This window comes from Nycticebus coucang, chromosome 2 (assembly GCF_027406575.1).
Source record: "Nycticebus coucang isolate mNycCou1 chromosome 2, mNycCou1.pri, whole genome shotgun sequence".
NCBI lineage: Eukaryota > Metazoa > Chordata > Mammalia > Primates > Lorisidae > Nycticebus > Nycticebus coucang.
The window spans coordinates 180423302-180437316 of NC_069781.1; the positions used below are offsets into that span (position 1 = coordinate 180423302).

The 14015-nt window shown below is 47.9% G+C and overlaps 1 protein-coding gene across 2 annotated transcripts in view; it reads right to left on the reverse strand.

Annotated features, from left to right (window-relative positions):
* MBTPS1 (membrane bound transcription factor peptidase, site 1) overlaps positions 1 to 14015 on the reverse strand; it is a 55101-nt gene that overhangs the window by 25654 nt on the left and 15432 nt on the right. For both annotated transcript variants that reach the window (XM_053609601.1, XM_053609609.1), the window contains exons 4-9: positions 11508 to 11711; positions 9598 to 9708; positions 9057 to 9166; positions 8161 to 8277; positions 7258 to 7325; positions 1616 to 1718 (exon numbers count right to left, since the gene is read on the reverse strand). In XM_053609601.1, coding sequence (XP_053465576.1) covers positions 1616 to 1718; positions 7258 to 7325; positions 8161 to 8277; positions 9057 to 9166; positions 9598 to 9708; positions 11508 to 11711 — 713 coding nt within the window. The remainder of the gene's footprint in view (positions 1 to 1615; positions 1719 to 7257; positions 7326 to 8160; positions 8278 to 9056; positions 9167 to 9597; positions 9709 to 11507; positions 11712 to 14015) is intronic.

Genomic DNA, 14015 nt, shown 5'->3' on the forward strand with positions numbered 1-14015 from the left:
ACGTTTCTTTACAAAGAGAAGAGTAAATATGACTGGATGTTGCAAATTGTCCAAAATAAAAGAAACCAGTTAGAAAAACCAAGATAACTATATGTATGCCTAACTTAGGGTAAGATTTTTTAACTATGTTCTCTCTCTTTTTTTTTTTTTTTTTTTGTAGAGACAGAGTCTCACTTTATGGCCCTCGGTAGAGTGCTGTGGCCTCACACAGCTCACAGCAACCTCCAACTCCTGGGCTTAAGCGATTCTCTTGCCTCAGCCTCCCGAGTAGCTGGGACTACAGGCGCCCGCCACAACGCCCGGCTATTTTTTTTTGGTTGCAGTTTGGTCGGGGCCGGGCTTGAACCCACCACCCTCGGTATATGGGGCCGGCACCCTACCGACCGAGCCACAGGCGCCGCCCTATGGTCTCTCTTAAGCTTCCTAAAAGTAGGGCAAAATGCAAAGTACAACAGGGTCTTGTATTCTGTTGGAAAAAGTTATGAACCTGAGGTCAAAAGCGTTCCTAACAACCAAAAAAGGCATGTGGGCACGCATATGGCTGACCGAGAGGCAGATCTACGCTCGCAGCTCTGCCCAACTGATTGTTCAAGACGCTATTAAAAACAAGCTCCTGAGGAAGGCTGAGGACAGGACCCTACCTCACAGGCCAGGGAAGCGTTTACACAGGGAGACAGAGGTGACTGGCAGGCACATTCCCAGGACTGACTTTCACCTAACTGGGGTCACCAGACTGTGGTGTCCAGTCAGCAGGTCAACCGCAGGAGGAGGGCTCTTGACTGCATTAGGTGTGGAGACCTGATGGGGCTGGCGCTGCCATGGTACTAAGGTTAAAGAGGAAGATTACGCCATAAAGGGGTGCAGGGCTGGACGAGGCCCATAGTGTTCCCAGTGTCAATCTTTCTGGGGATTTACTCGAGACCTCCAAGCATGGCACATGTTAAGTCAGAGGACCAAGAGATGAATGTCCCCAAACACCAGGGGCAGGCATTCCCCCCAGCCACTTAGTAGTGCTCTAGTAAGCATCTCATCTTGAATCAAACTTTGTTTTGACGGGTAAAGAAAGGTGAATTAGTAGCACAGTTAAACCCCAAGCAGCTGAGTTATTAACTTGGTGGGGTTATTTCAATTCTGACCAGTTAAATATAACTATTTCTGTGTTAGTGGAGTTGGTACTAAGCTATTCTCAGTATCTTCTCCCACTTCTTTTTTTTTTTTTCTTCTTCTCCCACTTCTTAAGGCCAAAACCAAAAGCCATCTCGCCTAGCACTGAGGAGGGCAGCTCATCTTATTACTAGTCAGGACAAGTGGGCAGGAATCTATTCATCCAAAAAGTAAGTTACTCAGAAATACGACAGAAGAACCAGGAGACACCACTTAGAATCCACCAGAGCTGCCTCCATGAGGGGCTCTGGGCCGGCCAGAGTGAAGCAGCAGAGGTCAAGGGGCAGCTCTTGTCCTGATGGCAGGGCCAGCACCCATAGCCCTGGCTTGTCAATGTGTATCAGAGGGTTGGTCTGCCTTATATGCTTATCATCTGTGCACTTACAAACACACCCAGGATTCTTAACCAAATGGTCCCGTTAGCCACATAACAGTAATAAAGAAAAGGTACCCAGGTCGTCATTCCTCTTGAAGAAAAGCGAGCAATGTTATCTTCAAAGTCAATGCCACCCACTCCAATCACATCCATCTGATCAGCAGGGTTATTCAGCGTGCTAAATTGAGACACACATACACACACAAAAAAGAGAAGATAATTTAAAATGAACAATTCAAATAAGGGTAAATACTCCCATAAAAGCCTAAGACTTTATGAAGTTCTCTGTGAGAAGGCTCGTGCAGCATGACACACCAGGTCCATGTGGTGCTCGGGCCGTGTCCTCTCCCTGGGAACACCCTTCCTCCCTGTCAGCGTGTTAAGGCTCAGCTTTACCCTCACTCCTCCACGCTTTAAGGAGCTCCCCTTGCCTTGAACTTCACAAGCCTTAACCTGACCACAGTTCACCATCTAATTATATACACATTCTTGTATCACTTTCGAATTGTTCCAGGTTATTTCCATCTTGCCTCCCCAACTGTGTAAGACACTTCTCTGGGAAGAAACCATATCCACACAACTGCGTCTGTCACGGTCAGGAAGTTAGGAGCTGCCAAATGATCTTCTGCAGTGCTGCCCCACCTCCTCACTGGGAACCGTGGGAATGACTATCACTATCCTACACCCTCAGCCTCTTAGAGGAAGACGTATGACATAAGGAAAAAGCCGCACAATCCCCATGGGACCTCTGCAAAGAAATGACAGAGAAATGAGTAAGGACAAAAAAAGTCAAAACTAGAAAGCCAAGATGAAGTTGAACTATTTGAAAGTATGAAGCCATCAGTTATTAATCTGCATTTCTAAGTTTTATCTATTATATAGCTCCACTACCAAAAAATGAACTCTTTGAGAATTCAGTAACAACAACAGATTTCAAGTGGCTTAAGAGATTTCAACAGCAAGAAGTTCTACAGCGTGTGCTTTAACCAAAGGTTCCAAACCACACCAAGTCAACAGGGATGCCGTCTCCTCAGCTCACTGGCCCCCAGTACACTGGCAGGTGGTCATTCGGAGGATCTTATAATGACTTTCCATTGGCTGATGCTAGAAATTTACAAATTTCCATGAATTCAAGGAACAGAAGTCACTGATAAAAACTCCCAGTGAAGCTAAGAAAAAATGCTATCTTCCCATCCTCTTTCTACCTATCAATCTCAGTAATATTTACTATACTTAAACCCCTAATAAATAAGTGAAGGCTTGAGATGAAGAGCCAGGAAATAAACCACCGTTGGCACTGAAAGAAGAAAGCTGCAGCTGCAGACTTCTCGGCACCACAAAGTGTTAAGAGCAACAGGACGCAGGGCCCAGAGAGAGACCTCAGCAAGGGGTGCCAGGGACCCACTTCCAGAAGGGCTGCTGTGACTGTCTTCGCACCAGCACAGGAGCAGTACTGACAGACACCCAAGCAATAAAACAGAAGTTGCCACCATGGGGGCTGCAATAACCACACGCCTTTCCCATCACTACAAGACACAGCTGCCAGACACCCAGGTCCCCCGAGCACCAGGAGCACACACACACAAGGAGATGACGGGACCTTCCCTTCAAGGCTTTTCCCTCTAAATACCACAAATTCACAACTCCTCGATAGGAAAAACAAGTACAACCGCCCACAAAAGCCACAGGGTTTTACAATGGCAGCTAGTGCAGAACGAAGCAGTCAGGACAGCACCTCAAAGAGACGGTTACCCAGACAGGTGTGAAACGCCCGTAGAGTAACTTGATGCGCAGTTCCTACTGCAGACGCGAGGGAGCCCAGATTAGAGGAAAATGTACATGGAGTAGTGGAAAACAATGCCAGGCAGCAGATTCTAGCTGCAGTTGCCAACTGCACCGTCCTTATCATCACTGTGCTGCTGGAGCACAGGCCTGCTCCTTCGCTCTCCTGCTGCCAGCAGCGCTCTCCTCTCACAGGGCGCTCTCCTCTCACAGGGCGCTCTCCTCAGCACAGGGCGCTCTCCTCTCACAGGGCACTCTCCTCAGCACAGGGCGCTCTCCTCAGCACAGGGCGCTCTCCTCAGCACAGGGCGCTCTCCTCTCACAGGGCACTCTCCTCAGCACAGGGCGCTCTCCTCAGCACAGGGCGCTCTCCTCAGCACAGGGCGCTCTCCTCTCACAGGGCGCTCTCCTCTCACAGGGCCCTCTCCTCAGCACAGGGCGCTCTCCTCTCACAGGGCGCTCTCCTCAGCACAGGGCGCTCTCCTCTCACAGGGCGCTCTCCTCAGCACAGGGCGCTCTCCTCAGCACAGGGCGCTCTCCTCAGCACAGGGCCCTCTCCTCAGCACAGGGCGCTCTCCTCTCACAGGGCGCTCTCCTCTCACAGGGCGCTCTCCTCAGCACAGGGCGCTCTCCTCAGCACAGGGCCCTCTCCTCAGCACAGGGCGCTCTCCTCTCACAGGGCGCTCTCCTCTCACAGGGCCCTCTCCTCAGCACAGGGCGCTCTCCTCTCACAGGGCGCTCTCCTCAGCACAGGGCACTCTCCTCTCACAGGGCGCTCTCCTCAGCACAGGGCCCTCTCCTCTCACAGGACGCTCTTCTCAGCACAGGGCCCTCTCCTCTCACAGGGCCCTCTCCTCAGCACAGGGCACTCTCCTCTCACAGGGCGCTCTCCTCAGCACAGGGCCCTCTCCTCTCACAGGACGCTCTTCTCAGCACAGGGTGCTCTCCTCTCACAGGGCGCTCTCATCAGCACAGGGTGCTCTCCTCTCACAGGGCGCTCTCATCAGCACAGGGCACTCTCATCTCACAGGGCACTCTCCTCTCACAGGACACTCTCCTCAGCACAGGGCGCTCTCCTCTCACAGGGCGCTCTCCTCAGCACAGGGCGCTCTCCTCTCACAGGGCGCTCTCCTCAGCACAGGGCCCTCTCCTCAGCACAGGGCCCTCTCCTCATCACAGGGCCCTCTCCTCTCACAGGACGCTCTTCTCAGCACAGGGCGCTCTCCTCTCACAGGGCGCTCTCCTCAGCACAGGGCGCTCTCCTCTCACAGGGCGCTCTCCTCAGCACAGGGCGCTCTCCTCAGCACAGGGCCCTCTCCTCAGCACAGGGCGCTCTCCTCTCACAGGGCGCTCTCCTCTCACAGGGCGCTCTCCTCAGCACAGGGCGCTCTCCTCAGCACAGGGCCCTCTCCTCAGCACAGGGCGCTCTCCTCTCACAGGGCGCTCTCCTCTCACAGGGCCCTCTCCTCAGCACAGGGCGCTCTCCTCAGCACAGGGCACTCTCCTCTCACAGGGCGCTCTCCTCAGCACAGGGCCCTCTCCTCTCACAGGACGCTCTTCTCAGCACAGGGTGCTCTCCTCTCACAGGGCGCTCTCATCAGCACAGGGCACTCTCATCTCACAGGGCACTCTCCTCTCACAGGACACTCTCCTCAGCACAGGGCGCTCCTCTCACAGGGCGCTCTCCTCAGCACAGGGCGCTCTCCTCTCACAGGGCGCTCTCCTCAGCACAGGGCCCTCTCCTCAGCACAGGGCCCTCTCCTCAGCACAGGGCCCTCTCCTCATCACAGGGCCCTCTCCTCTCACAGGACGCTCTTCTCAGCACAGGGCGCTCTCCTCTCACAGGGCACTCTCCTCTCACAGGGCGCTCTCCTCTCACAGGGCGCTCTCATCAGCACAGGGCCCTCTCATCTCATTGGGCGCTCTCCTCTCACAGGGCCCTCTCCTCAGCACAGGGCGCTCTCCTCTCCACAGGGCGCTCTCCTCTCACAGGATGCTCTTCTCAGCACAGGGTGCTCTCCTCAGCACAGGGCGCTCTCATCTCATTGGGCGCTCTCATCTCACAGGGCGCATCCTCAGCACAGGGCCCTCTCATCTCACAGGGCGCTCTCCTCAGCACAGGATGCTCTCATCTCACAGGGCGCTCTCCTCAGCACAGGGCACTCTCATCTCACAGGGTGCTCTCATCTCACAAGGCTGAGTAGCTGCAATGGAGACGGGATGGCCCACAAAGCCTAAAATATTTATTATCTGACCCTTTACAGAAGATTGCAATTCCAGACTAGCTACTAAAGACCTTGGAAACCAAGAAGAAAAATTTGATTTATTGAACAATAATAATCCGCTGCAGGTTCTTGAATAGGAAAATGCCAGCATGTGTGTTTTATCAGTAGAAATAGAGAAAAAAGGAAGAATAAAGGGCAGCTACCACTCACAGAGCATTGATACTCACAGTACTTTTCCTCTCCTGCCTAAGTTCCTCCTTAAAGCCGCCTCAAAGATGGGTCTCATGGCCCCGTGACAGGTGAAGAAGCTGACACTCAGAAAAGGGATGTCCCCTCCACCTAAAAGTGGCAGGAGGGACCTGTCTGCTTCCACATATGGCTCCATCTCTGTCACACTGGAAGAGCTGGGGTGGAAAGAGCTAAAGGTAGGAAGAAAAGCCAGGAAACACTGATAACTTGGGGGCTCTGAACGACGAGTGCTGGCCCTGAGTGGGAACACCAGATGCAGAAGAAACCCAGGGAGGGAAAACAAGAAAACCTGACGGGCTGTGTCACGATGCAGCCATGTGCACACTAGGGTGTGTTTATGCCTCTTCAGTCTAGGAATCACAGGATGCATCACTAACACCAGAGCAAAATCCAGCACTGGACCACTCCCAGGGGGCAGGGTCATTTACCCAGCTATTAGGCTGGAGCCACGTGACTGCCAACATTTGTGTTTTCTGAGACACATAAGCATTAACTTCACGCCACACCTGGGACCCTTTGTGTAAACTCAGCTGATCCTCCAGACAACCTGCTTTCCTGCAGCTTTGAGGATGTCCCAGTTGAGATGTAGTGTGTGTGCCCACAACATGACACACAGCCACTGCCCATGTGCCACAGATACGCCCATTTGGGATACATGAACTCACACACTTCTCTCTACACCCTATGATGGCAAGCTGAGGACACACACTGTAATCTTCTCTTTTCTCTTAGTGGTTAACTAAAGCCCTTTATCATAGTACCGAACTGCACACATCCTGGGTAATTGATAAAGGACAGTAGCACATCCTCAGCCTCCAGTAAGAAACTATACACATCATCTACAGAGTAACTCAGAGCTGCAGGTAGAAAGAAAACTGAGATCTCTAATCAAAGTTTATTAGCAAATGTTTCGCATCTCAAGCTGCTCAAATCCCCCACAGCAGCCTGGTACAAAGATGTACCTCTGGGCCACCGTGCTCCCCGATGCCAGATCTGGCCCCTTGTCAACTCCCACAGCACCGTTTGGTCTCTGCCCCGTCCCAGCAAGTCCTCCTTTGCCTTAGTTTTCTGTGTCTGCAGCTGATCTTTCCCAGAGAAGCAGGCATCTCGCCTGTTTACCTCTTCATTGCCTGTGTGTGTTAATACTGCAGAGACCCATTTCTCTCTAACAGATTTACTTTCCTGATTAATTTTGGGGGGAAAATAGAATAAAAATTACTATTACTATTTACAAACCAAGTTTTAAAAAAATTGAACAAAAAGAAGACTGACCCTGAGCTGACAACTGCTGAGGGGAGTAGTAAGCGCTTGGAGGTTCATCACGCATTCTATTTTTTATAAGATAAAAACGTGCATAACACCAAGCACTACATATGCAAACAGGAAGGTGTACAGATGGACACTTTTAGCTACTTGAGGGAAAAACAATCCCTAAAGCTCACCCCTGCTGAGGCTACTTACCCATAAAGAGGTCCATCGTTGCCAATAGCAGAAACCATGATTACATTGTTAGCTGTTAACTCCCATACCTACAAAATTAGAAAGCATTTATATAATGAAAATATAATACTTTTAAGGAATCTACATGTAATTGTCAACCCTGTCCCTCCCCCCCCCAATTTTTTTTTTTTTTTTTTTTAAGGCAAAAGCTAATTAATTATGTGCCTTGGCGTCATAGCTCACAGCGACCTCAAACTCTTAGGCTTAAGCGATTCTCTGGCCTCAGCCTCCTGAGTAGCTGGGACTATAGGCACCTGCACAACACTCAGCTATTTTTTGGTTGCAGTTGTCACTGTTGTTTAGCAGGCCTGGGCCAGGCTCAAACCTGCCGGCTTCGGTGTATGAGGCCGGCACCCTACTCACTGAGCTATGAGAGCCTACCCTCTCAAATTTTAAAAATAATCCTAAAAAAGAAGGAAAACCTCCTCAAAATATACCACTGTAGACAGACCAGGACCCTGTCTCTGAAAAAACCAAACCAAAACAAAAAGAGCATTGGGTGATTACAGGTGGGTGTGTCTAACACTGGTCACGTCTAGAGAAGGACAGTGCCCAGAAAGCAGGACTGCACAGAACACGCAGACACCAGCTTTCTCGCCACTTTTAGAAAACAAGGGGTTGTAAGTTGAGGTGAAATAATCAAGGCACCAAGTGCTCCTTATAAACACCTATTTCCAAGGCCTCCAACCTCGGATTTACGACATGTAAGTCATTAAAGTTCGTGTCATTAACCATCTGTCCTCGCAAAGCTGTCACCAGCTGGGCAAAAAGCCACCAGCATACTAGAAATGACGCAAAGCTGGGGTTGTAACAGAGCAGGAGCTGCCATCCAACCACAGCGTATGTGTGCCCAACGTGACTGACCTTGTCAACAAAGGGGTGATCCATGAAGTCAGGACCCCCAATGCTGAGGTTCAGCACGTCGATCTTCTTTAAGATGGCATAGTTGAAGGCATCCAGAAACCAAGATGTGTAAGATACCTGGTTAAATTGCAAAACCGTCCTTTAGTGTTTCAGTAGAAGTCTCAAAGTACTATGACAATTGATAAGATTCTTAAAAGCATAAAGTATTTCTTTTGATACGTTTTGATTAACTAAAAAATCAGAAATAAGTCCCAAGTATGAATAATGCTCTGGAATATAAAATGCTACACCCAGAAATTCTAAGTCCTTGGAGGTGAACCCTGGAAAGGCTGTGTTCTGTGGGCAGCCTCTCTTTGCAGGTGTGATACACAAGGTGCCTTCCAAGATAAAACCCCAAACTTCTAACTGCCCTATCCTAAGACACTTCTAGTAAGTTAAGCACCTCTAAATAGTGTGTTTTTGGCTAATCATCTTCATTCCTAAACAGACTGAAGGATAAATGGCAGCAGTGACAGTTATCTGATGACATTAGTTCTCTGATTCCTGTTCCTCCTGCTTTCCTTACAAATTCACATCAGTGTTAGTATTTTATGTGAGGCACAGAGGCCTGGGAAAGCCTGCAGGAGGAGAAGAAAGAGGAGGTCAAAGAGTCACTGTACTTGGCGGCCTCAGGGCAGGGTCCTCAGGGTTTGAGTTAGGGGCAATAAAGGGAGTGGCAGACGGAGGCCAGAGTCACATAGAGGGGACGGTGGAGAGACAGCGCGGCACATGAGGCCTGAGAGTGGCTCAGTATCACTGACGTGTGCTTTTACCTGGGTGTGGACAGTCGAGTGCTTATACTTTTTACATTTTACTATCAATTCCTTAAAAGCTTCAGGACTCCTCAAAACACCTACCTGACTATTGGTAAAGACCCTGAAAATATGAAGTTCTGCATCTGGAGCAAATCCTTGGCATTCCCTCATACTGGCTATCACACCTGCCACAAATGTGCCATGGCCCAGCCCTGCAGACCATTAGGGGAAAGAGAAGATCCCATTAGACACAGTTGATAATGCAGGCCACAGTGCAGTGCTCCAAACCATCATCTCCATACAGACTCCATCCTCCCAGTTCCAGAGGGAGGATCCCTGGGGCCACTCCACTCAGAACTCAGCCGGCACAAGCACCACATCAAGTCCAGTCACACCCTCTCTGCTCTAGAAGAGTTGCGCCTCCACCAGGCATCCTCCCCACACCCCTCTCCACCACCAACCTTTATTTTCTGACATTGTCTGAGATTTTCAGAAAAGCTTCTGTTATAATGAAAGGCACAATAATTGGCTTTGTCCCAAAAACTACTAGACATGGACTGTGGAGTCATCAGCTCATGAACAAACAGACCTAACAGAGGGTGGCAGGGAAGTCACTGCGTTCTCACTGCCACACGAGACCTACCATCATCCAGAGTCCGCTCATTGGTCCAGTTGGTTCTCTCCTTCACATTTTTGAAGTGGGGATGCTTCTCACTCAGCCCAGTGTCAAAAACAGCAACTCTCACATTAGCACCTTATTCCAAGAAGAAAGTAAGTACACTCATGTTTGGAGAAATCATCTTTTTTGGATTTTTGCCAGTAAAATACATTCCCTCCTGAACCCACAGAAAGTAACATATCATGCCAAAGTCTGCCCAGAATGCAGAGTTAGGTCAGATGCTCTGGGGAGTTAGCTGGCTGAGCCAAGATCAAGAAAAGAGAGGGCGGCGCCTGTGGCTCAAAGGAGTAGGGTGCCGGCCCCATATGCCAGAAGTGATGGGTTCAAACCCAGACCTGGCCAAAAACTGCCAAAAAAAAAAGGAAAGAGAAGAGCAGGAGAAATGCCACCATCTGCTGCTGAACCAGATTTGAGGAAGAACAGATCTCTCTGGACCCTCCTCAATTGTCACCCATATTCAGGGGTGGAACAGCCCTCCCCACTCCTGTAGTGCTCCTCCAAGCTGTAGGCTGCCATCTCTGACTCATTTTCCCCTGGTAATTTACAACAGGTCTCCATCCCCCCATCTTCTAAGTGGCCCTACCAAGCACCCACAAAGCATAAACCTAAGGAACAGAGCAGGGCAAATGGGGGAAGGCAGGCAGAACTATTCCTACTCCTGGCAAGGACAGCAATTTACTCAATGCTGCTCATTAGTGACAACAGACTCTGCAAAGAAGGATTATTAACAACACATGGGGTTGACCTCACTTCAAGAACAATCATGATAGTAGACCCTTTCTGTAATTACAAGTCTATTTCACACGGCCAAAAGCCATCTGTACCATGTGAAATGATTGGCCTGTCAGATATTCTAGAACACATCTAGAAAAAAACACAAGATACCTGTATTATTTTAACAGCTCACGAATGTAAAAAGGAAGTCTTTCTGATATGAGAGTTGTTTACCAATAAACACTATGTTAAACAATCAATACACAGTGATAACTATCAAAATTATTGCTACTTTTTTAAAATGCACAAATAAAACTGGAAACAGTTTGGCTTGGGGGGAATGGTTTTCTGATGACCAGAGAATTTGTTTTCTAAAGAAGTTCTCATTCTAAAAAGATAAAAAAAACAAGACACAAACATTTTTAATAAAATGTCAGTCCACCAGGAGTTAAAAGTTGGTAGGGAGTTAAAATCAGAGAAGTAAGGGTCTCTAGCCAAGGAAGTGTGGGAAAAGGTCTCTAGACAAACTGTGATGTCCTGGAGGCAAGACAGACTGGCTTACATTTAACACTCAGGGTCAAAAGTCTTCATATTAGTTAAAACCAGAATGTTCTGCCATGATGAATCAGCAAGGGAAAAAGAATCTTACTGGTTATGAGTTTTATTTCATAGGACATGGTCCTCAGTATTGTTTCCTGTCCTGAAACAAATGTTCAGCAAATGTGACGGTCAATTACTTGGTCATTCTGCATATAGGACACCAAAGTCAAGTGATAAACTAATTCTCATGAAATTGCCCAAATCAAAGCGACCATCTCTGAATTTGATCTCTTTCTCTGAGAAATTACAGATCTCTGTGAGACTGCGGGCCAGCCCAGGCTGTGAAGTAGTACTGTATTTCTTGTGTACAATAACAGAGAAATGATAACCATCTACCCTTCCTAATCTCAGAAATGGTAACAAAAGTAAGACACAAGCAGTGACAGTTACCAACAGATGCCTAGCACAGCAGGCACAACAGACCAGGGCTAAACGACTGGACTGTGTCCCACTCAGACAACAGGAGGACAAGCGGGTCAGTCCAGAGCTTTAGGACAGCTGCTCCTGAGACTGAGGTCCCGAACCCCAGACTCGCACTGTTCCCAGTTAATAGCACACACCTGTATATCCCATCTGCCAAAGCACGTCAGCTTGCAGCGTCTGTGCAACCTGGCGTGGAATGGCTCTCAGCAACCGTCTACTTGAATGTCTTCCGGTAGCATGCCAGAAGCCAGAGCCCAGGGAGAGACTGGCTCTTCGCAGGGGACGAGATGACTGCCACTTCTGGCTCCATCGGGTTTCATTGCAGGGCACTATGTGGTCAGCTAGAGGCAAAAAAAAAAAGGTCAGAGAAGAGGAGAAAAAACAGACGACGTTACATTTGTCAGGCTAAACGAACATTCTAAGCATAGTAATATGACCTCTTAACGTCTTATATGAAGGAAGTGGAATTCTCTGCCTTTTTTACAGGAATATAATTACCAATAGAGGACATAATTTTCTTATTTTTCCCAAAGAGTTCTTTATTTGAAAATTTCTGAACCAAGGTGAGGCAAAAAGGGACTGATAAAATATTTTTAAAATAATTTTAATTTTTTTATTTTAGAAATAAAGCTGGCTGGGGCGGCGCCTGTGGCTCAGTGAGTAGGGCGCCAGCCCCAAATGCCGAGGGTGGCGGGTTCGGACCCAGCCCCGGCCAAACTGCAACAGAAAAATAGCCGGGCGTTGTGGCGCACGCCTGTAGTCCTCAGCTCGGGAGGCTGAGGCAAGAGAATCACGGAAGCCCAAGAGTTAGAGGTTGCTGTGAGCTGTGTGACGCCACGGCACTCTACCCGAGGGCGGTACAGTGAGACTCTGTCTCTACAAAAAAAAAAAAAAGAAAGAAAGCTGGCTGTACCCATAGCTCCATCGGCAGGGCACCGGCCACATATACCTAGCGTGGCGAGTTTGAACCCGGCCCAGGCCTGCTAAGCAACAATGACAACTGCAACCAAAATATAGCCAGGCATTGTGGCAGACGCCTGTAGTCCCAGCTACTCGGGAGGGTGAGGCAAAAGAATCGCTTATACCCAAGAGTTTGAGGTTGCTGTGAGCTGTGATGTCACAGCACTCTACCCAGGGCGATAGCTTGAGGCTCTATCTCAAAAAAAAAAAAGAAAGAAAGAAATGAAGGTAACTGCGATGCTAAAACTAAAGAAAAACTTGATTTTTCATTAGCAATTTGTTCACACTGAACCAGAAAGGGGAAAAAAGTTGAAGAAAATGGTCACTAATCAATCATGAAGTTTTAGTTTTACTACTAAAGAAGTTTTTATAGAAGCTGACTCTTCGCAGGGGACGAGATGACTATAGCAAGTCTATAGATTACTGGGACAGAAAAAAGTCATGTTATCCCACTGAACACAAACATCAAGAGGACCTTTTTCAAACTGTATGTTACTCCATATTCTCAACATTCTTTTTTTTATTTTTTTATTTTTGAGACAGCCTCACTGTGTAGCCCTGGGTAGAGTGCCGTGGCATCATATCTCACAGCAACGTCAAACTCCTGGGCTCAAGTGATTCTCTTGCCTCAGCCTTCCAAGTAGCTGGGACTACAGGCGCCCACCACAACACCTGGCTATTTTCAGAGATAAGGTCTCGCTCCGGCTCAGGCTGGTCTCGCACCTGTGAGCTCAGGCAATCCACCGCTTAGGTCTCCCAGACTGCTAGGATTACAGGCGTGGGCCACCGCTCCCAGCCCACAACATTCTTATCTACTAGGATTTCACCTTTCAAAAAACCCAGAGGACTACAAATGAATAAGGGAGGGGGAATTTCTGACAGTGATGAAATTATTCTGTATCTTGATTTTGTTAGTGGATACATTTGCCAAACAGCATGTCAAAACGTGCCAAACTGTATGTCAAAAAGGATGCATTTGCTATCTGTAAATCTCTTTATTTTTTTACAAAAGAGGGAAAAAAACAAAACAAATACTACAAGAATTTTCCCTTTACCTTTCAAAGTGCATGTTATAATGAACGTCATATTTCAAATGCATTTTAAGAAGAAAAAGATCTATAATACTACTGCAGTTCTATTTCTAAAGCAAAATTACTACTATTTTTTCATCCCAGTCTTACTAGGCTACACCCATGAAGTACCAAGACAGAAAAATATATAGTCACATAAATCCCAGTAATTATTTGCACAGTCCAACAGAAATTGCCCTGTATTGAAATTCCCATGTTGATTCTGATCTTTAAGTCAATAGCACAAGACAATACCAGAGTTACTAATTGAAGAAACAACATTTAGAACAAGGAAGGGTTCTGCTTTACCTTGAACAGATCAGACTACACTTGGAGGTATTACATTCAGTTCAGGGCTTCACAGTTTAATAATTTAGAAAAACTGCAAGGTACTCAAAGGAAAATGCTTTAAATGTGAGGGGACTCAAACCATGTCATCTGAGTAACTGTTGAAGGAACTGGAGAGTGTTAGCCCAGACAGAAGAAACTGTCTTCAAATATCAGAGAGATACCATCATAATAATCTTTACATGCTGTGTCACAGAAAACAGGTTAGCTTTGTCTTACTGCCACAGGGTAGAGCCAAATGGATGGGATCCAGAGTGAACAGTTGCA